At 38.7% G+C, this 26,178-nt stretch overlaps 1 protein-coding gene across 1 annotated transcript; it reads left to right on the plus strand.

Annotated features, from left to right (window-relative positions):
* Positions 1 to 3,141: 3,141 nt before the first annotated feature.
* On the plus strand, positions 3,142 to 20,081 carry LOC105054155 (zinc finger CCCH domain-containing protein 17). The gene is given in 12 exon segments (XM_010935601.4): positions 3,142 to 3,763; positions 3,765 to 3,909; positions 4,013 to 4,108; positions 4,188 to 4,277; positions 4,461 to 4,503; positions 4,506 to 4,561; positions 4,697 to 4,843; positions 6,655 to 6,774; positions 6,910 to 6,969; positions 19,658 to 19,755; positions 19,837 to 19,895; positions 19,898 to 20,081. Coding segments are annotated over 12 exon segments (1,257 nt in total). The 5' UTR covers positions 3,142 to 3,476; the 3' UTR covers positions 19,954 to 20,081.
* The last annotated feature ends 6,097 nt before the right edge of the window (positions 20,082 to 26,178 follow it).

The following is a 26,178-nucleotide window of genomic DNA, read 5'->3' on the forward strand; positions in this document are numbered from 1 at the left end:
CTTGCTCCTTCTCTCTAAGCGCTTCCATCTCTCTCTCTTCAATCGGGTTCGTACGGGCTTCGTACGGTGCAAGAATTCGAGCCACCTCCCCCTCTGTTTCACGTACATACCCTTTTAAAGGGTTAAAAACTTGATTAGAGATGTATTAGGAGTCCTAAACAAAGCCAGATAACTTCTGGACCGTCGGATCAAGATCGGGAGCCATCCATGCCCTCAGATCGTGCTCCGGTCCACGAAATAGTGCCGTGGACCGCGAGAAACACGTAGAAAACGCCCACGCGGTCCACAGGCCCAGCCGTGGACCGCCCGGTCCACGGAATAGTGTCGTGGACCGCGAGAAACGCATAGGAAACGCCCACGCGGTCCACAGGCCCAGCCGTGGACCGCCCGGTCTATGGTGGACCAGGGCAAAGGGCCAGCAGGCCGCGCCTGCGCCGGCTCGCTCTCGCGTGCGGGCCTGCGCGCCCGACTGGGCCACGCACCAGGCTGACATATTTGGGCACTGGCGGGGTTTTTTTGGATGGCGAATTCCTCCATGGAGCCATCTTAGTGCTTTTTGGAGGAGCTTTAATGAAGTTTACTCAGTTCTTCTTCTAGGGGGCTAGGGATCCGGGCAATGTACATCATCTATCACATCTGGCTTGTCAGAAATAGGGACATATTTGAGGCATCTTGGCAGCTGACGAGATTTACATTGGAGCAAGCATTAGTTCAAGCCAGAGAGATTATTGAAAAATCTGAGACTCTCCAGCCGCTTAGTCCGCGACTCATGTGGTATTTATTACTTAAGAGCCCCCATCCTCGAGCTTTCTTAAGGTCAATTTCAATGGTAGCTTCAGAGGCTCCAGATCTAAGGTAGTGTGGATTTTGTTACTCATGGCCTTAATTTCAGATTTATTGCTGTTGGCAGGTGTCACCTTATTGATGTACCGTGCTTGCAGCTATGTTGCAAGCGGCATGGGCGAGAGTATCCTTTGCGAGATTGTGACTGTGGATGAATAGGCTGATTATGGAGGGTGATTCAGCTACGATGATTAGCTGGCTACGAAAGCAGTCTCAGGTCGTGGCTACTCACCATCTCCTCAGCGACACTTGGCGCCTTATACAGAGCTGCTCCTCGATCAAGGTTAGGCACATTTACCGTGAGGCCAACAATGCAGCAGATTGGATGGCCTCCTTTGTAGCCGAACACTCCGAAGAGGCAGTTTGGATGGAGATGATTGAGGTGCCACAGGCATTTCGAGATATCCTTCTTTCGATCTTTTTGGCTGTATTTATACACATCCTGTATGAGTGCTCCATCTTACCAAAAAAAATGTTTGTAGCATGTAAGTGTCAAAATCCTAAAAATCTAATAACAACATTCAAAGACGAGAACAAGTCAAATTCTATCATTCATAGAGAACCACCAACCATATCATAGAATTAAAAAAAAAACATGAAAATTTTGACTAAAACCAGTAAAAAAGTATTCAAATAGAACTCCAAATACATCACAATTCACAATGACAATATTTTGTTCCTCCAATGTAATATGAAAAATTGAATAACTAGAGCTATTATTCAACGCTCCATCAGAATCTCAGACTGTAGCGGCATCAAATTGTCCTAATGTCTCATCGAACTCTAATATTTAGAAAAAATATATAAAAAAATTAAAAAAAAATTGATTGAATCTTTGCCATGAACTTCCCAAATTGAATGGGAAAAATACATTCATCAAAAGATTGAAGAAATGAAAGCAATAATAAAGGAAAGAAAGGTAGAATGGTTAGCAATGGGAAGAGAGAGATAGGAGAGACCGGATCTTGGGGCTCAAATTGAAGCAATCAAGTAACTCCTATTCCATGGATGAAGGCCCCGGCTTCACGAAAAGTGGTCAAATAAATCCATTGAAAGAGTATGATTTAGGATTTTTGCTTATCTAGTGATTTTAATTTTTTATAGGATTATATATAAGACATCAAGATAAAGTTTCCACCTGTTTGGCTCACACACTAAATTAGTTCAAATTTTAGATAATAATATTTACATAAATAGTGATCGTCATGATATTCAAAAAAATAGTGATTGCAAAATTGGATCTTTTGAGTTCCATCATAAATTATATAGATTAGAAATTTAGAAAAAAAAGGGGCAAACCTTTTTGATAATGGATAAGGGGAAGTTATAATTCAACCAACCAAATACTTGCAAAAAAGTAATGAATAAAATTATTAGGTGGAAGGGTGAAAAACATATTTGATTTGGATTTACTTCATGGAGAAGTGAAATAAAGTTAACCACGAGTGTCCCTGCACCTCTCAGTTTTTCTTTTGTTTTTATCTTCAAAAGTTATTTTTGTCGTTACTTTTAATTATCCCTAACTTTCTAAATCAAACAATGGACATATTTATTCACAAGTTAGATAATTAGGGGTAGAAGTGGCAGTTTATGATGCAACCCATTGATCTAACCTGCAGCTGGCCTAATGTAAACAGGTTTGGATTTGGGATGAATGGATCCTAATCATAAATGATAAATCTGACTTGTCTTCTTTATTAGAAAAGACCAAGATTAGGTTTAGAGTTCTAACTTATGTAACTTGTTTTAACCTATTTAATAGATAGATCAAATTGTGCCCCGACTTGTTTAATCTACTTAACTTGATTAAAATCTATTTAGCATTTAAATTTGTTTAACATGATTTGACCTACCTATCAAATAGGTCATGTAGGTTATATTAGCTATGTACTAAAAATATTGGGTTTGAATTTAAATTTTTGATTCGTTTAATAATTAGATCAATTTGGGTTAGCAGATATTTAACTTAGCTCCATCCAATCTGGTTTGACCTAATTGTTGGTTGTAGTTAGGGAACGGTTATAAATTTTTGAATTTGTCCACACCCTTACAAGAAGAATAAAACTATATATGTAGCTTTTAAATAATTAAATTATGCCATCCACATCCTTACAGTACTCATGTAATAAAAATTTCATGAAAACATCTTAGTAGATTGCAGAATGGAGGGTCGCATGTACCAGCTCCGTATGCACAATGATGGAAATCAGTCGCTTAAAGGACCGGCTCGACCGGTTGTTGGTCCGAACACGGGTCTTAAAAGAGCGACGGCGACAGCGCAGCGCGCGGGCGCGATACGCCGTCAGGGAGTAGGATCAGCACCGGCCTGAGCGACGGCGTCCAAGGCGGTGCCAGGAAGAGAGAAAACCAAACAAGAGCTTCGCCTGCCTCCCTCCACTTCTTTCCTTGCCATCTCTCCGACCATCATAAGAGAGGGAGGGAGAGGACGAGAGAGAGACAGCACGAGAAATCAGATCCTCTACGCTTGGATTCTTCCCAAGATCCCTCGCCCGCCGATCTCACCTCTTCTTTCTTGATCTTGATCGCCGGAATCTATCGCAGTCCCTCTATACCCCGTGCTCCCGAAATCTTTTCCGTTCTAGGGTTTTGCTCTGAATCTGCCTTTTCTTGATATGGACATCGGGACGGACGACCGGTATGGCAACAAGAGGGTCCACCAGAGGATGGGTTCCTCGTCGACGGCAGCGGTCCCGGACCGGGCCAACAAGGTCTGCTACCACTGGCGGGCGGGGCGTTGCAACCGCCACCCTTGCCCCTTCCTCCACAGCGAGCCGCCGGCGGCGCCAGCCCACCACCAGGGCCTCGTGTGGCGGAACCCTAACGTCGGCGGCGGCGGCGCGGCAGCTCAAACCCCGGCCCCCCTTCTAAGTGGGGGAAGGGGAGGGGGGAGGGGCGGCGGGGCGGCTCCCCGCCAAGGTCCCGGACAAGATCTGCAACTACTTTATTGCCGGGAATTGTACGTACGGGGAGAATTGCCGGTTCTTGCACTCATGGTTTATAAGTGATAGCTTCTCTCTCTTGACCCCTCTCCAGGGGCACCAGAAGGTGGCTTTCTTTACCTCTTTATGCTCCTTTCTCCTTGGTTCATGTTCTTTTGATCGGCATCTTTGGTGGGTTTTGGTGGTTTGATCAGGAGTTATCTTGGCAGGTGATTACAGGGATTGCACTTCCATCAGGGTCGGACAAGTTGTATTCAGGAAGCAAAGATGAATCCGTTCGGGTCTGGGATTGCCAGACTGGGCAGGTATAAATTCTCCTGGTATTCTTTGGCCATGGAAGATTGGAATCACACAACGTTTAATCCATCATGTCTGTGATAATAGTGTGTTGGGGTCATTAATTTGGGAGGCGAAATTGGTTGCATGATCAGCGAGGGGCCATGGGTATTTATTGGCATCCCCAATGCTGTTAAGGTGAGATTTTTTGATAGAATTTGTTTCGTATGTTTCTTGGTAAAGTTTGAAATCCACATTTCATGTAGCTATCAGTCTGCTTGCATTTTGAATCACCTGTAGTAGCTTGGATGTGGATGGTCGTGTTTGCCTGGTGGTGAACATTGTTGTATCTGTCTCAGTTTTGCCTTGGTGGTCATGCAGGCGTGGAACACACAGACTGCAGCAGACCTAAGCCTCAGTGGACCACTGGACAAGTGTATGCTTTGGTTGTTGGTAATGAGATGCTTTTTGCTGGGACACAGGTATTCCCCTTTCCCCTTAGGCCATGTTTCAAAATCCTATCTTAATTTGTATGGAGTTAAATGTAGATGAACTGTACAGGTCAACTTGTGGCACATGCTTGAAAGAAAAACCCGTCTTTGTTCTCTCTGCTGCAGGATGGACGTATATTAGCATGGAAGTTCAGTGCGGTAGGGAATTGCTTTGAACCGGCAGCATCTCTTAGCGGCCATCGACTTGCTGTAGTTTCATTAGTTGTGGGATCAGTGAGGCTTTATTCTGGCTCGATGGATCATACCATAAAGGTAACATTTTTCATGATTTTCCCCTGAATTTGTATTTTATTTGAAATGCAATGTATTTAAAACTAAGTTGGTTGAAAGGTTCACAAAACAGTACCATGATCTGTTTTGGTTAGGTCAAGTTGGTACAGTGTCATACCAGACCATATCGACACATGGTATGGATGCCGGTACCAATCATGTGCCGATGAGAGCAAGAAAGAGAGAAGAGGGGAGAGGAGGGAGGGAGGAGGAGGAGGATCTACTAGAGAAGGGAGACAGATTGGGGGTTAGAGGTCATTGGTCGACATTGAAGGTTGTTGATCGGGACCAGAGCTATTGGTGGGGTCGCTCGTGGCATCATGGCCAGAAGATGATGGGATTATTAGGAGGGTGAGGCGAAGGGATTGGGGTAGATAGAGGGCCGGAGAGAGAGAGATGACTAAGATTTCAAAAGAGTAGAAAAAAGAGAGAGATCGACCAAACATGAGGGGAGGGTCAGGGGTTTTATAAAAGGACCCAACTCGGCCTGGACAAGCTGGTTTGAACTGTTGAAAATCAAACGGAGCCGATCAATTCATCTCAATTTGGACCTGTTGAAACCCTGTTTTGGTTTGGATGGTCGAATCGTCTTGGTTCTCGTCCAGTTTGGTATGATACATCTCGAGTTACTTGGTTTGGGATAGTTTGGTAGATCTTTTTGATGTGTTCCATTTAGTGGGTGGATAATTGTGATGCTGCTCGTATGGACCTCATTAAAAACATATTACTACATACTGTAATCTAGTGTTGTTGTTAATTTCATGTGTTTAATCGATTCTACATCTTTCTTTCATGAAATTTGGAATTTACTTGACCATTAAATGCAGCTTCAGTTATAGAATAAATTTCTTATAGCACTTATTCCTCTTAATATTTTATTATTTTTAAAGATTATGTACAAGATCCTTAGGTTTAGCTTACATTGCACCATATGGCTACCAAACAATTTTGGCTTGCATCACATTTTATACCAACTTGCTTTGGTACGAGGCATATTGTACCATCCCGGTAATGTACCCATATGATATTGAGACTTGGTACTATGCAAGTGTTGAACGAGCCTATTTAGGGTGGAACCGACCATTTTTTCCTAGTTTCATGTTGTAGCAACGACCTGTACCACGGGGTTACCTTGGGTGTGAGAAAGGGTCTCCCAACTCTATGTCGATATGGGAGCTATACCATTCCATATTGATGTCAGTACCTTTGTTCCTATGATGGTACGACACCTGGTATCAGTAACTAGTATGGTACATGGTATTGGTAATTGGTATGGTATCTGGTACCACTATAGCGAACCTTTGTTTATATGGATTAAAATGACAACTAAATTATCCAAATTTACTTATGTGTATTTTATTTGTCAGGTTGTTTCAATCATTGAGATGATTAATTGGTATCTTTTTTTTTTAACCTCCGCACCCAATGTCTTTTCTGACCTTTTATCTCTCAAGGAAGAGATTAGAATTTGCATCACCCTCCTACCATAGAGGGTGTCAAGGAGGCAAATGTCTGGACTTGGGAGCATTATGTTAGCTGGGGGATGCAAGATGATGTACAACATTTGTACAATTGATTGTTGACTTTGATGCATGGGATGATGTTCCACATCAAAATAAGATGTTCCGTTGCCAACTTTCCTCATTTTCTTTTTTTATTTACCTTATTAGCATAAGAAATACTTTGTTCAATCTTGTAAACATTTGGGATATCCTCATTTCTTTTTTTTATTTACTTTATTAGCATAAGAAAATACTTTGTTCAGTCTTGTAAACATTTGGGATATCTTTCAGGTGTGGGACCTTGCTACTTTACAGTGTATCCAGACCCTTACTGACCACACATCAGTTGTTATGTCAGTACTTTGTTGGGATCAATTTTTATTATCTTGTTCACTGGACAAAACAATAAAGGTCAGAAATTTTTTGGTATATTTAGTGTTAATCACTTAACTGTACCTGTCACTTTGGTTTATTGCATCTTTTCTACAGCTAATTGGCACTCAATCATCATGACGGTCAATTAGTTACTTTTTTTTGTCTATGCAGGTCTGGGTTGCTACAGAAAGTGGAAATCTGGAAGCGACTTATACTCATAATGAAGAACATGTATGCCTCTATGCCATTCAGCATAAACTTGTGAAATTGAAAATTATTGCCCCTTTTAAAAGCTATCATTTTTTTTATCAATAAAGAACCTTGCTTCATAAAATGACCAAATTATGATATGGTAACATTATAGTGCTTGTTCATATATCTCTCTCTGTCACTTTTATGGAATCATTGTATATGTCAAAGCTTTAACTTACAAGAACTTCTCAGCTTCCCAAAACTTATTATTTCTTTGTTCTGTTTGTTTCTGACATCAAAACAATGTGGTTTCACCACTATCATAAGTTCAAACCATTAAAATCACTCGGATGGAAGGTCTTCCATAGCTTGATATGATAATTAACTATGATTGAATTGTTTGATATTAGTGCCTGACTGCCTGCATGAATTTTGAAAACTTCATTAGTTTATGGATTATTTGACTGAGAAAATGTTGGAATGTATTTCAGTTTCCCTATAGGAGAGGTCTTTGTGGGCTTTGTCATCAACCCAACATCAGGTTTTATGATTTTGAGGATAAGAAAAATTAAGATCCATATTACAGATAAAGACTTAAAGGAAGCATAACAATGATTTTTGATGGTGAAGTTTAGCTGGCCTGAGCTTGGATCTTTTAGTGTTTAAGTTCCTATTCTCACTTTCTGAATTATATGCTCATCTACAATGTCTATTGTTTTCTTATAGAGTGGTCCCGTAAGCTAATGAGAAGTTCACATCAGTCCGTGTTGTATTATAAGGACTCCGGTTCATGTGCCAGGTGCAAGTGCATGCCAAATTGTCAGATTTTCTCAATATCTAAGTATTTCTTATTATAGTGCTGTGTTCAAATGTAATATCAAGTGCTCTATTTAACCCTCAGACATTGGTATTTTAGGCCAATTGAAGGGCCTGGGTTTCATAGGTCTTATCAAGTAGTGGGTCACGGCATTAGTAAGTATGCGCCGTTAGATCCAAGAGACATACTTAGATCTATGGTAAAAGTCATTATGTGCCAATTCATTTATTATCGTGGACAATTCATCTACCTTTATTATGATGTAATCTTCTTTAGCACTAACTTGATGAATGATCAGTTCTAACCAAACAAAAACTTTATCGTAATCCATCAATTGCTATATGTTTTGGTTTTTGTTGATTGTTCCCCTTCTGCTAGAAGTTGGCTGAGTGGTCTTGTTTGTGCAGTTGCCTAGGCTAAAGTAGTCCCTCATGTCTTTCTCATTAGTGCCCAAACACCTTAGCTGTGACTTATAGGTTCTGATGATTCTAATTAGTTACTTTTTAAAAAAAATGCGTATTCACCATTGGTACATTTGTTTGTTGCATTAATTTAATTATTAACCATGTTTCTTGGTTATCAAATAATACTCTTGTATAATATCTATAGAGAACATATAATTTTTATTAGCTAACATGTCATGTCACACTAGAGTAGAGCCTTAGTTAAATATGATAGAGTTCTTTTAAATAACCTTTTCTCCTTAAATTTCTTTTATTTGTTTACTTTATATTTTTTGTATTTATGAATATTTTCTAATGAAAACATCCTTGGTCTTTTTCTGTGCTTTGGTTTGCTGCCAAAATTGCAATCGCATTTTGAAATATTGAGCCTTATCTTGAGTGCCACCATTGCGGCTTTGTTAGGCATAGAGTCTCTTATATTTCAAATCTTTATATTGGGTCATTGACATTGATGCCAAAAAGGTGATATCAGCTTGAGTTGGAGAGAAGGTAAAGCAAGAGCTAGTGGAAGATGTACTCCTTCCTTAGATGAATCCACCAACAAGAAAAAAAAGAGGAATGCTGCCAAAGGCTAAGAAAAAGCATAACTAGAAGAAGCCTATCTTCGAAGATGAACATCTTTTCTTCATATATTTGCTTTGTTCAACCTTTTCATGGCCTTATTATTTATTAGCAAATACGTCCTAATATTAATGACTACAAACCTTTGAAAAATGACAAACACAAGAATCAAAAAGACTTGCCAAGTTCCAAAAGGAGGGACTCGAAAGATAAAGATATGAAATTAAATTAATCTCTCATAGTTAGTGCTTATACATGGTTTTGGAGAGATGGAGAAGTCTTTTGAATGCACTGGAAGGTTTGCTTTCCTAAAATTCTTGTTGGATTGGATTGATTTGATAGTTGGTAACCTGCATGGATGCCTCTGACTCAAAACTCCTCGAGTTGATGGCAAGTTATCCTTTAGTATTTATTTCCCTTTGAAGCTTAAAGAAGTTGATGATGTAATCTGATGCATGTGTTCCATTGTGCCACTTTTTTAATCTTACTTTTTTTTTTGACCCTAAGCATCATGTTATTCAGCACGCGAGCATTCTCTTATACATACACAGATATATATATATATATATATATATATATATATATATGTATATTGCTTTCATTTTTTTTTTTGGAAAAAAAGCTTCTTTTGGCTGATTAGAAATTGACTAGGATATAAGGGCCTTCAAAGTCTTGGATGGTAACAAAACTATGATAAGAATGATAAGTGTCACATAGGTTGGTTGTGAACGAGCTTATATGTATTGGTGATAAAAGTGTTCATGTAACTCCTACTAGATGCTTCTTGTGTCAAAATATAAAATAGATCAACTACATTAGTATCTCATCGTAGACTAGTGTTCTAGTCCAATGCATGATTTTTTTTTTTTTGCTTGCAAACACTTGATGAAAAAGGACATAATATTATTTCAACATCTTTCACTAAAGTATGCTTGGGTTTTGATTTTGCTCAACGAGTGTCATCATAATTAGTCGATTGATAATTTGCTAGGCGTTGCCGGAGTTGTTGGAGTTCTTTCTTTAGGGTTCTGTACCCAGTCATGAAGGCCATGTCTCATGAGTACCTGGGCTAGGACAACCAACTAATGCTAGAGGTGGAATTAATGTTGAGTTGGAGATGAGGACGAAATGCTAGCCAGTAAAAATTCTATACTATTTCCTGACAAGAAGCTACCTATAATAAAAAGAGAAAATTCACCTACCATCTAGGAATTCATCAAGAAGGCCAATAGAGTGAAAGAGAGACTAGAAGTTGTCTATCTTCTAAGGAGAGAAAATAAGCATTTCATTTGTTGCTCAAGTTGTTACCCATTCACATGGCTTTACAATTTATGATATGGGTGTTATGTGGGTTAAACTAGGTCCAGGTACCTGCAAGCTTGGATGTGGATCACTTACCTTAAAAATGAGCCAAACCCTACCCCTCCAAGCATCATATCAAGTCCAGGTTTGGCCTTGTTTAGGAGAGATTCCAAAAGACCCATTGAGTCTATGGGTCAGCATTAGGTTTTCTAAGACTTCCACCCTACCTAATGATATGTTATAGATCATGTCCAGTCAGGGTCCCAAGTAGTTATCAGTAGTAGATAAGTTTTATTTGCTTCATCCATAAAAAAAATTCATTGGTGGCATAGCTTGAAATTATAGTTAAGAAATTTCATAAAAATTGCGGGGATATAAGAGGAATGTAATAATCCAGTACCTTAATTGTATGATATGATTATATCAAGTTAGGTTCGAGCCAGGTGCACTTTAGGTTTGAGTCCTTGCTAGTTTGTGTTGACTGTGTTGGGCTAGTATTGGTATGGGCATACCAATATGTTGTGGTATCTTGCATGGAACAAATTGTTGACCTGTGTCAACGGCAACTAAAACCTTGAACGTTGGACCCACACTTTGGGTTTCAGTGGCATCCCTAATTGCAAGCATATACATTAGACATAAATGACCAAGACACTTACCTAAGAGTCAACACCTGAGACTCCTCAAAAGTCAAAATATGGATCAAACTTAATCACCCATATGAAATGCTCATGCATATTCATGGGGAGATGGGAAAATCTCCCCAAACTACTAGAACAAACCATCAATAATTCACTTCATGAAGAATTCTTCATTTTTAGCCAAGTTTTTGATTTGGACTTGTGTTGATCTGGGATCAAGTGCTATGCCTAGATGCCTCTAGCGTCAGGCGTTGAATATTCAGCTTCATGACTTGTAAGGACAATGTTTTGTTAATTAAGAAAACATGTTTGAATTTGTTAATTTCAAAAGTGTGTTAATGTTGTTGGTGTTGGTATGGCTGAACCTAGTCTTAATGCATCTCTTCCTTCTTCACAGATACGTAAATTACCTATCAGTTTTCAATCTATTAGTCAATCAGAACCAAGATTGTGTCAGCTTATAGAACCACATTTAATCGGATGTATAGGTTCAATTATCGTTGTGTTGAAAAGTTATAATGTTTTTAATATTTTAGCTTTTATGCTACATCCAAGTCTTATCCAAAGAATTTTGGTAAGGTAAATATCTAGCTGTATTATTGTCCTAGAGGGGAAAACACAGTGATGCTCTTCTGTTTTTATTATGTTGGGACCTCAATAGAGAAAATACTTTTTTGGGTTTAAGTTTGCTGTTATAGTAGTAAGGTATTTCTCTAGAACGAGGTTTCTGTTCTGAAGAACTGTTGTGCTGGACATTTCAAAATCCTTTTAGGTTGAGATGGAATTTAATTTTGGTAAACATTTCTAGATTTGATAGTGCAACTAATTTGCATACTTCCAAAGTTTGTTCTCATATACTAGCATTGTTAGTTAAACTTTATGTTCATAAGAACAATAGCAAAATAGAGTAAAAGAAAAATGTTATTGTTGTTATTTGAGCGAGTTGTCAGGATCATTTGATGCATGTTCACATTGTTTGCTATTTTGTAAACCATGGAAGTATTCCTCTGAAAACTCCTTGTGTATGGTCATGTGCTATTAAAAAATTTCGAGCTAATGATGATTTTAACAAAGTGCATCTATTTTAGGTAATTTGACACAAAAGGTAAGTATTGAGTCCTAACAATTAGGTAATGATCTAATAAGATAGAAGAAAGAATTCTCTTCAACCCACTCAACTTGAATCTTTCAAAAAGTGGGGTTCGCATTCTTTTACTTTGATCTATAAAACTATTACAGATTTACAGGGATCCTCTATTTATATTAGTGATGTATGCCCTTACAAAATCTAGGTCAGATTCCCCTTCTCGTTAAACTAGGGTACAACTTCTCCTAAACAGTAAATGACTAGTATAAATAGTTAGAAAAATCTAAAATCTTCCGGGAGCTAGATCTTGACTTTTATATTAGCTCTCTCTTTTGTCACATCACGTAATTCCTCTATTTGGGAAATTTAGCTTTGCTAAATGAAAACTGAAGGTGGGAAAACTCCTGCTTCTTCGCCTCTCAGCATAATTACTTTGCCTTGCTACGAAGTTGACACTTCCTGCTATCTTTTGGCTGATTCTTTTCCTTGATCTCCATGGTCTTAACGCTAACTTCACTGATGCCCTCAATTTTGAAAAGCCTCAGTTCAGTCTGAATGTTCTTTTGGAGATCTCCAAGGTAATTTATGAACACTGCGTGATCATTAATAGAGATTCCTAGACAGATAGCTTGCTTACGGGACTTGTGGTGAAGTCTTGGACATTTTAATCATAATTCTGCTAGAGATACTGCACCTGATCCATTGATCTTTCTCATGGTCATGGGGCAAAATTGCTTCTTGATAAAATTTTGGAACATCCTCCTTGTAATGCCAGACATATCATGGTTTCTCATGTAGGAGTTCCATAAAGTAAAAACATGGCTGAAAAGCTCCAAACAAGTAAAAGCAACCTTCTAGAAACTACATGTCACTATATGGTGAAATGAGTCTTCAAATGCTCCAATGAATTCTCATAGTTCTTACCATCGACAACTCCACCATACACAAGTATCTTGATTTGAGTGTCGATTTTAAGAGGTTGAAAAGGAGGTTTTTGAGTACCCATTGGTTGATCCTCCTCTTTGCTAGAATGACTGACTGTCGTCCCTCGATGTTAGAAACATCTTTGTAATAGGGAATTCAAGTGTTTGCCTTGAAGGCATTAGTCGCAACACAAGCTTGGTGAGTGTATGATCTATTTCTCTAGTTGCATGAGACGTCTCTTCAAATTATCATCTACTGAGTAGCCATTTTTATTTTTATCCTTCAATATACTTAGGGTACTGAAAGCTATTCTCTTGTCTTCTTGTTGCTTAGGGATCTGGATCATATATAAGAACTCCTATGCTTTGATACTAGTTTTGATCCGATCGGAGAGAATGAAGAATTTTTTTTTTCAACTTTCTCAACATCAATATCCCAAAATTAAATAAATGAGAATATTAAGAATTTTTTGAAGGTAAGCCCTTTACTTTCATTAAAGATCCTTAAAACTATCACAAATAGGTCCTCTAGTTTTATTAGTGAGGTCTAAAATCTGGGTCCGATTTCTCTTCTAATTAAAAGATATGACAATTTTTTTAAAATACTGATTAGTAGAAATAATCATGCAAAATTTAAAATTTTTTTGAAGTTAGATCTTGACTTTTACATCAATTTTTCCTACTGTTTCATTATCTGATTCCTTCTAGATTGGAAGATACAATCCTGTCAAAAGTTTCCAACATCCGTGAAATTTGGATTGATTGGGCATTTTGGAGGCCGAAATAGCCTCTAAACAGAGTTTTTCTGCGCCTAATGATAGATCACAACATTGTAGATCTCGAAAAAATTATCCAATTTCAAAAAAAAAAAAAAAAAAAAAGTACCTCAGCCATTATATGTGAAAGTAATGCCCTCAAAAAAGTTTGCGACATGAATTGCCTTGGATATGGTGGATCTTGTTCTTGGACCCATCTAGATGTACTTGAAGTAGCCAAAATGAGATGCAATGTATTTGGTGATCCTCCTGGATCAAATAAGTTGCATCACATTCTCCATTTTATTTGACCCTTTCAAAGAGAAATCTCTAATGCATATATTTGGCAAAGGGAGTAGAAGAAACCTTCTCAACAATCTGCATAATCAACTTCAAATTCTATGATTCTATTGATATTAAAGTTGTTTATGTGGAAGATTGCATTAGCATATTTTCTCATTAAATTTCAAATCTTGTTTCTTTTGTTGTCTTAAACCTAGGTTATCATTAGTTTTCTTTTACCTTGTATTGTGTTTGTCCCAAAATCTCTGGTTAAAGATTCTTCTTATGGTGGCATAAAGGAAAGAATGGTGGATTTAATGCTCTTTATGACACAATCAATGGAAAAATTTTTCCACTTTGCAAAGGATGTGTTATAAGATGTACGTGGATCTACATTGTCAAGTGTCATTATAATGGTATATTTTGAAGTCACTGATTGGGACATGCTGCTAAGAATATGCACCGACCTATCAAGTCAACAACTTTGAGATCTATGGTAGCTTAGCATAAGTTGCAAGCTTGAAATTTTTGAGTGACAATCAGTACCAGTTCTTATTGGTTTGTGCTAAATCGGACTGGCACCTAGGATGCCCCTTGGCACTCAGTTTTGAGTGAACCATGGTGAACTGATACTGGTCAGTACGAAGTCAAAAAGGGTCTTATACCTGTGTTTTGTTTCTTCCCGTTTCACTTCCTCTTCATATTAAATCGGAGAATAAGAGTCAAGGAGGGGCTTATGCCCTAATCTGTTGGATTTGATAAAGTTTTGGTTAGATTGAAACCTAGAAACACATTAACCCATGACAACCAACTCCCTCAACTCTTTCTTTCCTCTTTTTTTTTTTTTTCGGTGAATTTTCTATGTGCAAAATGCTCAAACATCAGTAAAATGGAAGGTGGAATGTTGTTTGTCTGGGTTGTCTTTCAGATATGTTGCATTTTCTTTAAATTTCAACACTTCTCTATTTTTATTTTTTTGCATAATTAATTATTCGAAATAAACTGAAAATCATTTCTAGGAGAAAATAATAGCATATATAGCATGTTAGAAATCGCTGGTATGAACAAGCCCAAGCCAAAGAAACATTGGTGACAACTGATAGTTTTTGCATCTAAAACCATGATTGCTGGATATTATATGGCAAGCGAACTTCAGATCTAAGAAAGGGAAGTCAAACAGGTTCAAAGATCAAAAATTTGGATAAGGGAATAACTCCGATGATGGAGCTTTCGAAGTGGCTAGACCTAGTGAACTTCTGGTTGGAATGAGGAATGATGTTTCATTGATAATCATAATGTCATACTAATCGCACAATTTGATCTGGGAGAAAAGTTGTTGACATCATTTAATTGTTCTCTAAGTTCAAGACATCAAGGAAGGAAATGTAGGAAGTCTCTCATTCCATTGCATTAGGAGCTTGAATTCTGGAGTATACTTCAACATAAGGGTGCAAGCACTTTGTGATAAGCATAACACCAAAACAAATAGTACATTATACATGAGATCTATGCACAAAGTAACCCAACCTAGCAAATAGTTGGCATGGTATGAATGGTGCATATGCTGTACCTACAATATTGACATGTATGCATAGGCCTACATTGTAACATGTTTTGGTAGTTGCGTGTGTTGCAATGATAAAACATATGGATGCAGCCAATATTCTGTATGTGATCTGCTATAAAACGCAAGGCTATATGGGAGTTTGAACTAAATTCCCCATCTTAACTAGATATTTTATTCACGATGGTCCAGCATGCCTCTTTGTTCATCCCAAATTGTTACTAGCCTTTTCTTGAAGCTTCTTCAATTGATGGAACTAGAAATAACATTGAAGTAAGAATTTAACCTTGATTTGAATAGTTGGAATGAATTGAAGTGAGGTGCTATACAGTTCATTTTTAGTCAAATCCATTCTCATTAATCTTTTTTATTGTTTGAAAATTGTTAATCGATGAGTTCTTCAGTGGATTCATGAATGAAACTCTAGGATGAATGAAGAAATTCTCAGGAAGTGATATAGTTTTCTTCCCCTAAGTCTGCCAATATTCTCAATGTCTCATGAATCAATGAAGTGCTTGATAAATGTTTATCTTTAACTTCTATTTTTCTTCCCCAGTTGGGGGATGAATAGCCTTCCCAAGCACATTGTGGTTTCTCATGGTCAAATATTTATCAAATTGTTCTTGAAAACTATTGAAATCAAGGAGCAAATAATTTCTAGAAAAGGGCAGTTATATTTAAGTTTTCATGAATAGCACCCAGAATGTTAAGAAAATCATTATGCATATGATAATTTGAGGTTGATTATTTTAAGTAATCAATTGCTAATATCCTGATAATGCTTCTAATGCGAATTTAGGAAACAATATTGTAAGTATTCATAAATAAGTCATATTGTGATCAATTGTGGATGCTATATTGTGAAGTATTAAATTATTTTGTTGCTCATTTCGCTTCTTTTATATAAATTTATTTATTTTTGATAATAATATATAAATTATTAAAATGGTGAAAGATTTATGTTGTGCATGCTTGCCTGTATGCATCTCAAATATGATTGTAATCTTAGTTACATCTTTTAGCATGTTTTACATAATATTATGTAGATTATGAATGAAGTTTTTCCTTTTTCCTTTGGAGTTCAATTTTTAGTTTATCATATCTATATGAATTTTTAGATTTGTGGCACTGGTCCTGAACTTGGAATGGGATATGCCTATGGATGGAGAGACCTTTATATGAGCCATCTGCTTCAAACTTAAATCCAGGTTAGGAGCTAGCAGAAGTCACAGGGTCCCTCTTTAGGGTGGTAACCATGGAAGCTCATCTGTGGACATGAGACATTGGACGTTCAAATAGTGCAGTTTGATCTGCATGGTAAAATTTAGAAAATTTAGATGATGAAGTAGACAAGAGACCAAGGATTGGTTCCTCTGGCATGAAATGCATAACTCTTATATTAAAGATGCCTCCCAAATCAGTAAGCAAAATTTAAATGATTTATAGAATTGAGAATGAATTATAGTGGAGAAATGTCTGTATATTTTCAAAAATGAGTTTCAGAGAAATGTTGTTATTTCTAAAGAAATGAGCTTCATCATGCTTTAAATGTCTGTATATTTTCAAAAATGAATTTCAGAGGAATATTGTTATTTCTAAAGAAATGAGCTTCATCATGCTTCAAGTGCAACCAAGTGAAAGAAGAGTATTCGGCATAAATAAACATGGGAAGTGTGAAATACATAAACCTCATGATAAAGAAACCTCTAGGATCAGTTTTAGAGTTGGGGGGGGGGGGGGGAGCTTCAATGGTTTTATCGAATCAATAATGATCATAGTGGAGAAATGCTGGTATATCTGCAAACGGAATTTCAGAAAAATGTTGACTTTGCTAAAGAAATGAGCTCCACCATGCATCAAGTACAACTGAGCAAATGAAAGAGCATTTTATGTGTCGCCTTCATAAACTAAATTGGCACATGAAATTTTTGAATGGAGATCATTTGGGGAGGTATAATTAGAGCTACTATGTGGAAAAGCATTGATTATTTATCAAGCCAATATCCATATGAAAAGACAGTTCAGAAAAGGAAAATCAAGAATACAACTGCAAGTAGTGAAGCCTAAATATGAAAACATGGCTCAAACCTAAAAAGTTAAAGGTCAATGGAAGGTGCTTACATTTATTGTCTCAAGGAAAGTACTGGAGAAAATGTGGCTCTTGTGCTTTTAAGGAAAATTGTTCATTGGTGATTGTCAGCTTACTGGTAGAAAATTAATTCAAAGAATTTTAGGAACATGAATAAAAGTATTACAGGGAGAGCACCCTATTGTGAAGCAGGACAGGAATGAAGAATTGCACTAGTAGGAAAGAATTGGAGGTGCAAACACAAGTATGTGTGATGATCAAGAACAGTGGTGAAGGGCACGCTGGCAGCACACACCAGACAATTGAAGGTTAGTCAAAAGCATGCACAGTGGGCTGGCTGGACATCAGTAATGGTCATGATAAAAAGAGTTTGAGATAATTATTGCTGGATCATGTGAGCCATGGACTCATCAGAATTAGCCCTAATAATGGATCCAAAGAAAAAAAAAAAATGCTGTTGCTAATGGTGCTTTTTCTTGGGAAAGCAAGGATTGGAGGCAAAATGACACCTGGTAAGGGTATGACAAACAACAGTTGGTGGGAAGACATCGAGCACTGATTAGGACTAAAGAAGCATCAAGCATCACACCATCGCTAGAATCATCCAGCATATAAAGGTAGTCTTTCCCAACCTTTGTAAATGGTGGACAAGAGCAAGCTGTGAAATCATAATTGACCTCAAGAAAATAAAAATCAAATTCTATTTACCAAAAAACTAAGTACTAAGAAGTAACGACACAAGGTCTTTAATTTGAAAGCCTAGACTGGGGATCTAGTTCCAGCACATATTAGTACTTCTATTATGTTCTAATTACGAGCTTAACATAAATTTTACAGTGTAAAGCATTTTTCATTGTTTACATTCACCATTTATGCCTTTATTCAGTAATATATAAATATATTGAAAATAGTGCGACATTTTTTTATAAATGAATTACTTGAATTGAAAAATGATTGATCATGTACTTTTGTTTATTGCCGGGTGATCACCTTGACTATAGCTAAGTGTATTGCTAGGGTCAACTGGGCTATTTTTGATAACTACGCTCTCCCTTGTCATCCGTAGCATATCTCCTCTCCAGCCACCCACCCTCAAAAACTCTTAATCATATATCCTCTCTGCCTGTAGCTTTTAGATCGCAATTTATAGTCAGCTAGCCAAACATATAAATAATTTTGTAGGCCCTGTATTATGCAGTGTCAAATGTGAACATTTTATGCAGTACATATTTGAAAATATAATGTATTGTTTGGGGTTGTGCAGATACACGACACTTTTGTATTCTTGTAGTTTTTACCTTTAGGCAATCAAGGCTGTACATCTTCGCATATCATATGTGATGTCTATGATCCACCATTCGATTATCTCAGACTACAAGGAATTTCTGAACACCTTCACTTTTGAGCTCAAAATTCTTAACAGACTTCTTTGTTACATTCGTCTGTCATTTTCTTGTCAATCTTCTTTCTGCTCTGGTGTACTTGATGCCAGTTGCTCAATTAGCATTCCTTTCTGTGTCCTTATCATCTGCATACCATGGAGAGGAGAAGCCACTTGATATTTCTATTGCCTTGGGAAAGGTCACTTGGTTTTGGACATTTATTTAAGAAGTGGTATTCGCAGATGTTCTAGGCTTAGACAGCTGTTATTGGTTATGAAATGGTTCATCATAATAAAATTGCTGTCTTCCATGGACAGATTTGCTCATTATGGCGGGCCTACATAAATAAATTCTGATGCTATTTTTGTAATCTAAATTAGGATTTCTGTTCTCTGAAACATATCTAAGTTGAGATGTCAATGTGCTTCGGATAAAATTGTAAGATGATGTGTGCAAATTTTATGAATGTGCCATGACCTAATGCTAATTCAGATCATATTATAGCAGATTTAGGACTTTACAGAGAATTGTTGGCTACAATGATGCTAGATCTGCTTGTGTATGGATTACTTTGTAAGTTTCAATGAGGAAATAACTCCATGTTTCTAAATCATTGAATGATAGTGTGTATGAAAAGATGTTTTTGGTGCTATAAGATCAGCAAACAACTAGAATTTAGTGTGTACTCATTGGGCTTACTGCTCATGCATGTCTTATGATTTCTTTGATGGAGTTTGTATCTGATTGTTTCACCACTTTATCTAGAAATGCAACATGCTTCTGAAGGTTGATATTAGACGGTTGCTTTTTTTATTCACCACAGTTGCATGTTACTCAGTAATGCATTTATCTTTCTTCAGGGGGTCCTTGCACTTTGTGGTATGCATGACGCTCAAGCCAAACCAGTTTTACTATGTTCATGCAATGACAATAACGTCCGCCTCTATGACCTGCCATCGTAAGTATATGTATATGTGATCTTGAAACCAAGCTAGTTTCCTTCAACTTGAAATGAAATCTCCCTTTCCCTCTTATCTAGGTTCAGCGAGAGGGGTAAAATCTTCTCCAAGGAGGAAGTGAGAGCAATACAAATTGGTCCGGTGGGTTGTTCTTTACTGGAGATGGGACAGGTGAACTGAAGTGTGGAAGTGGTTGACGAATGAGATGCCAACTTCATGAGTTGTTGACAATCCACTCTTGTTATTCATTTTCTTATGTAATTTATAAGGGATATCTTGAAATGCAAGTCGAGATGTATGGCGGCCAATTTTTTTATTTTGCCAATTGATCCTTTATATATTCCCTAGAAAGCACTTTGTCTGAACAGAATCCAGACAACAGGATTCAAAGCTTGTTTCTCAATACGTGGTATAGTTAACAGTACAATCTAATTCAGGTTCCTTGCAGCCTCGGTTGGGTCTGGAGCCAGCAAAATACAATATATTGAGATCTGATCTCTTTTCAATCTTTATATACAACTTGAAAGATCCAATGTGCGTGAAAGAAAATCGATTTTTAGACCAATATATTGTATTACTTGAGTTGGAACTCCAGCCAGCCCAAATCAGTTGCTTCTCAAAATTTCTTGCTGATGAGTTGTAGCTAGTTCTTATGGATTGAATTAGAATCCTTCTCCATAGCGTTATTGGATAGGTAGAACCAGCCTTAGCAACCCAATACCGGACCTAGTTCTTGCAGTTGTGTGCACCCATTTTGTGGGAGGCCTCTTTCTTTCGAGACTTCTGCAGGCCCTGTTCTGCCCCCGCGTCCGAAGAAAGCCAACAATGTACCAAGGGTGAATCCAGGCTGTGTAAGCTAGTATTTTGATACGTAGGGTGAGGAACTGACCTAGAAGGGAACTGTAAGCCTGAAGATGGGTAATGAAGCTCTACAAAGATAAGCTGTCATGATTGTGTACTTGGAGCAGCAGTCAGTCTGCACGCCATCCCTGGAGGGGATTCGTGTGATTCATGGGACCGAACCAATTTGCAAGGGTGGTTCGAAATCCTTGTTTGCAGTTGTCATGTAAGCACCATGCTAGATTGCGTGATCTGATCATTGCTGCATAACTTATTTCAAAAAATACTATCATGCAAGCGCAGTGTGCAATAAATGAAATAGACAAAAAAACTAAATGTATAATTTAATAATGACTAGTCACTTTTTTCTCAAAAAAAAAAAAAAAAAAGATTTGTCACTTTAAAGCTGTGTTAGGCAACGCTTTTTTTGGGTAAAAAAGTGTTAGGCAACACTTTCAATTTTTTGGAATGTTAAAAATACAAAAAATAGAGATTTGTTTCTATTTTTTCTTGGTCGGTAGAATCCATTGTCTTTAAAAAGCCAAGTATAAGCTCCGGTGCTCCAGCTTTGGATTAATGGTGCGAGATTATGCTGGCTGTGGTGCAATAGTCAAAGCAGTGTGCTAAGGACTCGGTCCAGAAAATCTCACACTATTGGGTGAAGGACTGGCCATGGCATCCCTTTATCAGTTGATAAACAATTTTCCCCAACCAACCCCATGATGCTCTTATAATGGATTGGCTTTACTCGAAACGGGGACTCATGTCTGGGTCCTATGAACCTAATATCCCTACTGAGAGATCTTAGTGACTAATAAAACGGTGTTGCATATGATGGTGGTGATAGCAATGGCAGTGATTTCGATGGCAACAATAATAATAGTAAATCTAGCTTTCATATTTTCTAAAAATTATTTTTATTAAAACAATGGCCATCATTTAAACATGACTTAGCTAAATAACAAAATTTTTCAAAAATTGTTATAATAGCCATTAAGAAACTGGATATATTTCTTTATCATTTAAAATATATGATGAAAGTATGGATGATGTAATCCTGCAAAGCTTAAATAAAAAAAGAAATCAATAAAATGTATCTAGAGTTCTAACGGCCCATGCAATTGCGGGAACAACACGATCAATCATAAAAAATATAAAAAACTACTGCCAAACGAGACTAGATGACTATTATTTATGACCTAATTGATTCTTACCTTCTAATATATATATATATATATATATATATATATATATATATATATATATATATATATATATATATATATATATATTTGGTACAAATGGGTGGTCACACTATCCTAATGTGTGTACAGTTCAGAAAGTCAGAATATAAAATATCTTTCAAGACTCCAGAGCAAACATCATCTTGATATCAAGTCTAGTCTCCAGTGTGCTCGGCCATAAAAGAAGTAATCCAATTTACAGCACTAATCCAATTTACAGCACTGTTCGCCTACTAGACAACATGTCGAACAGTCATTGTGGTGGAGTGACGAAGGGATCTCCAGATGTCGCAGAGTGGGTGAACATTCAGATCCTTCGCCTCATCCCGAATCTAGCCGATGATTGTGCGGAGTCACCTTCAATGAAGATCCTATTTGTCTGCAATTCCTACCTCACACAGATGATGCTCGTCCAATCGGCACGAAGCTTTGCTTCGGAGATGGACGGCTCAACAACATGTGAGCCCACCACTACCAACAGTTTAGCATTCAGATCTTGGATGACATAGCCCAAACTATCTCTGTCATCTCTAACACTGCCATCGAAGTTGATCTTGATAAATCTTGAAGGACGGGGCTCTCAGATAATCAATAGAACCCTTCGCATCGTTGCAGGTGCAGCAAGGGAGTCCCAAGAACTCGGGATGATAAGATTCGAGCCAGTAGTGTCAAAGAGACAGTACTCCGCAGCTAAGCAACATATTTTCTCAAATATTCAATGCACAGGCACAATCTCAATGTCGAAAATCAGACTATTCCTGAACAGCCATATCTGATAGGCAATGTATGCCATCCTACTACCCCAGGCAATCCTTGGCCATGCTCTGATGGATCACATCTAGGAAGGGAGAGCCAGGGGCCACTGATTGCCCCCCATGGCTGACCATCGGCCATCCTCCAAATCAAACTTGCCCTCGGACAATGAAAGAGTGCATGCTCCATCGACTTATCTTTCAGCCCACAGATCAAGTAGGCAATCGGAAGCTCCATACCTCTATCCTTGAGAAGTGTTCGAGTCGGGAGCCGGTCCCAAACAACCTTCCAAAGAAAGAGTCTGATCCTGAAATAGACAGCCACTTTTCAAATCCAAGCCATCTCGATCCTCTTGTCTAGCCCTGGCCTACTCATCTCAACGAGATCTCTGACTGGAACCTTAGGACAATAAGATCGATCCCACACCTTGAAGTCTTGATTCCGATGGATAGGAATCGGGATAGCAAGAATCCTGTCAGCAAGTTATCTACCAAAGAGATGGATAATGTCATGAGCCCTCTAACCCATACCATCAATAGTGATTAAATCACAGACCCATAGGTGGTTGTCCACCTCCATGTTGATGTAGGTCGGCTAAGAAGAAAAAGGCAAGCTAGAGATCTAAGCATCCTGGCTTATCTCAATCGAAGTCTCATCCCCAATCAGCCACTTGACCTAGGCCACCACTATTGGGATGTGAGTATATATCTCCCTCCAAATGAAAGAGCAACCACAATCAATCCAGATCTGGGAGCCCTGGCTCCAATCTTCATACCGAGCCCTCATCATCCTGCTCCATAAGTAATCAGGCTAGATGAGGAATCTTGCTGCATATTTGAAAATCATTGACTCTTCTCAGACCAGCAAGGATTGGATCTCAAGGCCCCCATCCTGCATAGGCTAGAGACCTAGGAAAGCAAGTGAAGTTCATGGCCCCCCTGTCTAGCACCCCATCAAAAATTTCAGAACTACTGCTCTAGACCCTTGAGAGAAGAGTATGACACCACAGTATTCACCAAGAGGTAGATCGGAATGAATTCAGGACTAATCCCACAAGGATAGTCCTACCCACCATTGAGAGAGCATTGGCTTGTTAATTATCGAGATGCTTCCGGACCTACTGCTTCATGGGCCTGTAGTCGGCCCTTCGAAGTCTCCATCCCATGATAGAGACCCACAGATAGGTCAGGATCCTCGTCTACTCAGGGATCCCTAACCTGTCCTAAATCGCATGCTTCACTTGGACCATCATCTTGGGATTGAAGGTAACTGTGAATTTTTGTAGATTCACAAGCTGACCAGAAGTCCGATAGTAGGCCTCAACAATAGTCACAAAGTACCTCGTATTTCGGACTGAGGCCAGACCACTTAACAAATAGTCATCTACAAAAAGGTGTGAGAGCGGCTAACTCCCAGGAGAAGGCCCATAGGGCTCCAGGTCCGCCCTCTGAACTGCCACCTGAAGAGCACAGGATAGAGCATCGGCATGCAAAATAAAAAGATAAGAGAAAGAGGGCACCCTTAGCGAAGACCGTCCGTTGAGTGAAAGAAGTCCGTCGGGCATCATTGATCAAGATGAAAAAGCTTAAGATCTCCACACAGTCTACGACCTAGTCGATCCATCTTTTTTAGAAATTGAACTCGTGGAGCATCTAATGTAAAAACTGGCAGATCATCCGATTATAGGCTCGCTCCATGTCCAGCTTGATCACTATTAAGTTTCGATGAATGGGCGCATGCCACAGATCATGTATAAACTTTTGGACAAGCAAGACATTATCAATGGTGCAATGGCCACTGACAAAAGCATCCTACTCCAAACTAATCAGGCGAGGAATAACTGACTTTAGACATCCGATTAGGACCCTCGACATACTTTTTAGAGAGTGGTGCAAAGGCTAATCAACCTAAAGTGACCCAGGGCTGAGGCATCAGGTCTCTTCGAGATGAGGGTGATCAACATCTTTTTCCACTCCTCCAAAATGCCTCTAAACTCAAAAATCATATGCACCACCTCATCCATCTCTCTACCAACAATAGACCAATACTGACAGAAAGAGAGGGGGAAAGCTATCAGGCCCTGAGGCCTTGTCCTCTCCGAGAGACCAGAGGTCCCTTCACATCACTTTGGCAAACATAGGATGAGTTAGGATCTCATTCTTCTCATCTGAGATGCGGCACACAGGCTGGGATCCTTGGAGGGAGGCATCTCCATCCAAGAGGATAGTCCAGCATGATTTGAAGAACTATAAAATCTATCTCCTGATCTCATCACTATCCTCCACCACCTACCATCACTTTCTCTTAGTTGTTTGATGCAATTGCTAGACCTCTGGATCATTGTCGGTTGATAAAAGAATCTGGTGTTCTGATCATCCTTCCTAATCCACTGTATCCTAGATTTCTGCCTCCATAGCATCTTTTACTATCTCAACGAAGAGTGGTGCATAGAGAGATTATGTCGAAGCTTCCTAGGTCAGACTCCTGGAGGCCCCCCTCCTGATCCTCTCTCCTCTGAAGCTTCACAATATCCACCTCTACCCCCTCGATCCGCTTGAAGATGTCATCAATCTCTAGATGGTTCCACTAGATGAGCCTGCACCTTGCCAACTCGAGCCTTCTCGTCATCCAGTATCTTGCATCATCATGAACCGACATCCTCCAAACCCCCCTAATCAAGTCCCACGATTTTGGATAGAAGGTCCAGAATTTTTCAAACCTTAATAAAGCCCTGGACAAGTGCGGGCCATCGATGGTGATGAGAAATGGACAATGGTCTGAAGCGATCCTCAGAAAGTGCCGCACCTGGTGCCCCAAAAAGCACTGGAACCAAGAGGCGGTGGCTAGCGCCCAATCAATTCTCTCCCAAACTCTAGCTGTCCTAAGTCGGTTGTTGCACCAAGCGAATCTAGGTCTAGTATAGCCAACGTCAATCAAGCCCAAGTCACCAATAAACTTCCTAAACTTTTTGGAGTCAATAGTATCTACGTACTATCTGTTGTCCATCTTCTTATGGGACCCCACCATATAGTTGAAGTCCCCTGCAACAAGAGAAGATAAGCCTTGCGCCACCATCGTAAAGATCTCAGATCAAAGTATCCTCCGCTCTCTATATTCGGTGCTTGCATAAATCTCAGATAGAAGCCAAGGACCATCAATCTGCTCCAAGATGACTAAAATCATCTACTGCTTGCACCTATGGAAGGCATCCATCTTAATCAAGCCATGACACCACAACACCATGATCCCCTTAGACAGACCCCTAGACTCCATCGTGCAGATACTCCATTGTAGCAGAATCCATCTTCCGGCCCGAGCAAGGCTCATCCTTGAAAGACGAATTTCACGCAGGACATAGATATCTGGGCAATGCTGCTAGTACTACTACAGAAAGGATCTATGATAGCATTTATTACTGCAGCAGTTCAAAAATCGCTGCCATAGAGTCTACGGTAGTAGTTATATATAACCGCTGCCACATATTTGATTTATAGAAGCGGTTATTGATAACCGCTGCCACAGGATACATATAGCAGCGGTTATTGGATAACTGCGCCATAGTTCAAACTTATGACAGTGGTTATG

Source organism: Elaeis guineensis, chromosome 11, assembly GCF_000442705.2.
Source record: "Elaeis guineensis isolate ETL-2024a chromosome 11, EG11, whole genome shotgun sequence".
Lineage (NCBI taxonomy): Eukaryota > Viridiplantae > Streptophyta > Magnoliopsida > Arecales > Arecaceae > Elaeis > Elaeis guineensis.